The sequence below is a fragment of the Colobus angolensis genome, unplaced genomic scaffold (assembly GCF_000951035.1).
Source record: "Colobus angolensis palliatus isolate OR3802 unplaced genomic scaffold, Cang.pa_1.0 Scaffold66, whole genome shotgun sequence".
Taxonomy (NCBI): Eukaryota; Metazoa; Chordata; class Mammalia; order Primates; family Cercopithecidae; genus Colobus; species Colobus angolensis.
The window spans coordinates 1,079,874-1,082,925 of NW_012120265.1; the positions used below are offsets into that span (position 1 = coordinate 1,079,874).

The window sequence follows — 3,052 nt, forward strand, 5'->3', positions numbered from 1 at the left end:
GAGGCAGGAGAATCACTTGAACCCGGGAGGCAGAGGTTGCGGTGAGCCAAGATTGCGCCATTGCACTCTAGCCTGAGCAACAAGAGTGAAACTCCATCTCAAAAAAAACAAAAAAGGCAGTCAGCGGCCCCCGGCCAGCTGGGTGGGTGGCCGCAGGAATCTGGAGTCCCCAGCACCCTCTGTGACTCCCACCCTGTGACCTCCTAGTGTGCAAGATGACCTGCCACAAGAAGTGTGTGCACAAGATTCAGAGCCACTGCTCCTACACCTACGGGAGGAAGGTGAGTGCAGGAGGCTTGGAACTTTCTAGAATGACTCCACTCAGAGCCGGGTGCACTGGGAGGTGGTGCTTGATGTGAGGGCCAAGCAAAGCATTGAGCAGCCAGCAGGGGGCGGCTGTGGCCTCTGGTTCTGCAGAACTCACCATTGTCCCTGGTTCTGTCCAAACCCCCTGAGGCCCCCAGGCAGGGCCCAGGCCTCTGTGTGTGTCTCAGCTCCCCCAGCCCTGCTCATCCTTGCTCCCAAGAGAGTCCTGAGCCATGTAGAGGGAAGCCCCCAACTCCGTGCATAAGGATGGGGTCCTGGGTGGTAGGGGTGCAACAAGAGTCAGGGTCTACTTCTGTGAGGCGGCTGTGGGGGCCAGGTTATAGCTCTCTCCCCACAAAGGACCACCCATGCCTTGGGTAGCCTACAAAGGAAGCCCCTGCCCGGTGGCTGCCACCCTGGCCTTGACCTCTGCAGCCCCACACCCCCAACAACTATGCAGAAGGAGACAGGGAAGGACAGAACAGCAGAGGAAGCCCCAAGGGCCTTGTGCGGGACCAGGAGGGACAGGCCCCCAGAGACAGCTGGAGAGGAAGACAGCCAGGCCCAGACCTGACCCCCCGACACCCGGCACTGCAGGGCGAGCCAGGCGCTGAGCCGGGCCACTTCGGCGTGTGCGTGGACAGCCTGACCAGCGACAAGGCCTCGGTGCCCATCGTGCTGGAGAAGCTCCTGGAACACGTGGAGATGCACGGCCTGTACACTGAGGGCCTCTACCGAAAGTCGGGCGCCGCCAACCGCACTCGGGAGCTCCGGCAGGCGCTGCAGACAGGTGGGCACTGCAGGCAGGTGGGCGCGGTGCCAGGCCCCAGGCACAGCCATCCCACCAGTGCGCCGCTCACCAGTCCCACCCCACTCACCCCACAGACCCCGCAGCAGTCAAGCTGGAGAACTTCCCCATCCACGCCATCACAGGGGTGCTGAAGCAGTGGCTGCGGGAACTGCCCGAACCCCTCATGACCTTCGCACAGTACGGCGACTTCCTCCGAGCCGTTGGTGAGCCCCGCCCGCAGGTGGCCATGGCCAGGGTACAGCGCTTGCTGTAACCAGTCCAGGAGGCAGGACCACCTGGTTCACAAGCTGAGAAACTGAGGCCTGAAGCAGTCTGCCCAGCCAAACCGGGTCCCCAGTTTGGGGTGGGGCCAGGACGACTCTGTAGCCATCCATTCTTGCCTGGGCACCACAGGGTGGATGGCACCCGTGCATCTCAGGTCGTGTTGGTGGGGACAACAGGCACCTTGGGGACCCTTGGGAGCTGACGCCCTCAAACCCCACTGCTTGCAGAGCTGCCAGAGAAGCAGGAGCAGCTGGCTGCCATCTATGCCGTCCTGGAGCACCTTCCAGAAGCCAACCACAACTCGCTGGAGAGACTCATCTTCCACCTCGTCAAGCAAGTGCCTCCCCACCTGCCCTCTGTGGGGTTAGGGTCGCACTGGGAACCCCGAGGCAGCATTTCCCAGGAAGACCCGAGCTGGCGTTCTGTGGTGGTTTCGAACCAGGATGCAGACCGCTGTTGGGGGTTCTGGGAGGGGGCCAGGCTGCTGGGCCGCCCAGGTCCTTTGAGGTACCTCTCTGTGCTGCAGAAGCATCTTGCGGTGCTGGGCTGTGGCACTGCTTTCCTAACAGGCACCCCAGGGCTCAGAAGTTCAGTCTCGGGGCTCCCTGGGGCCTCCCTCCCTCAGCCGTAGCCGTCCTCTAACTGCCAGTGACTGTGCAGGGTGGCCCTGCTCGAGGATGTCAACCGCATGTCACCCGGGGCCCTGGCCATTATCTTCGCACCCTGCCTCCTGCGCTGCCCTGACAACTCGGACCCCCTGACCAGCATGAAGGATGTCCTCAAGATCACCACGTGAGTGTCCGCCCTGCCCCGGGACCCCACGACAACTCCATCCATCTCTGTGTAAATAAATGTGTAAGAAAAGTCCAGAGCCGAGTGCAGCAGTTCACACCTGTAATCCCAGCTACTTTGGGAGGCCAAGGCAAGAGGATCACTTGAGGCCAGGAGTTCGAGACCAGCCTGGGCAACATAGTGAGACCCTACAAAAAATTCTGAAATTTTAAATTTTTATTTAAATATAAAAATTGTCTCTACAGAAAATTTAAAAATTTTTATTTAAATATAAAAATTGTCTCTACAGAAAATTTAAAAATTAGGCCAGGCATGGTGGTTCACGCCTGTAATCCCAGCACTTTGGGAGGCCAAAGTGGGTGGATCCTTTGAGGCCAGGAGTTCGAGACCAGCCTGGCCAACATGGTGAAACCCCATCTCTATTAAAAATACAAAAATTAAGCTGGGCAACTCGGCTCACGCCTGTAATCCAGCACTTTGGGAGGCGGAGACGGGCGGATCATCTGAGGTCAGTAGTTCAAGACCAGCCTGACCAACATGGAAAAATCCCATCTCTACTAACCATACAAAATTAGCTGGGCGTGGTGGTGCATGCTTATAATCCCTGCTACCTGGGAGGCTGAGGCAGGAGAATCACTTGAACCCAGGAGGCAGAGGTTGCAGTGAGCCAAGGTCACGCCATTGCACTCCAGCCTGGGCAACAAGAGCGAAACTCCATCTCAAAAAAAGAGAAAAAATACAAAAATTAGCCAGGCCTGATGGCATGTGCCTATAATGCCAGCTACCAGGAGGCGGAGGCTACAGTGAGCTGAGATTGCACCACGCACTCCAGCTGGGCAACAGAGTGAGACTCCGTCTCAAAAAGAAAATTTTAAAAAA

General features: G+C 58.0%; 1 protein-coding gene across 1 annotated transcript in view; it reads left to right on the forward strand.

The window, feature by feature from the left end:
• Positions 1–3,052, forward strand: part of MYO9B (myosin IXB) — a 119,482-nt gene that overhangs the window by 111,644 nt on the left and 4,786 nt on the right. The window contains exons 28-32 of the mRNA XM_011925897.1: positions 208–281; positions 904–1,096; positions 1,192–1,320; positions 1,609–1,714; positions 2,042–2,173. Of these exons, the coding sequence (XP_011781287.1) occupies positions 208–281; positions 904–1,096; positions 1,192–1,320; positions 1,609–1,714; positions 2,042–2,173 (634 nt within the window). The remainder of the gene's footprint in view (positions 1–207; positions 282–903; positions 1,097–1,191; positions 1,321–1,608; positions 1,715–2,041; positions 2,174–3,052) is intronic.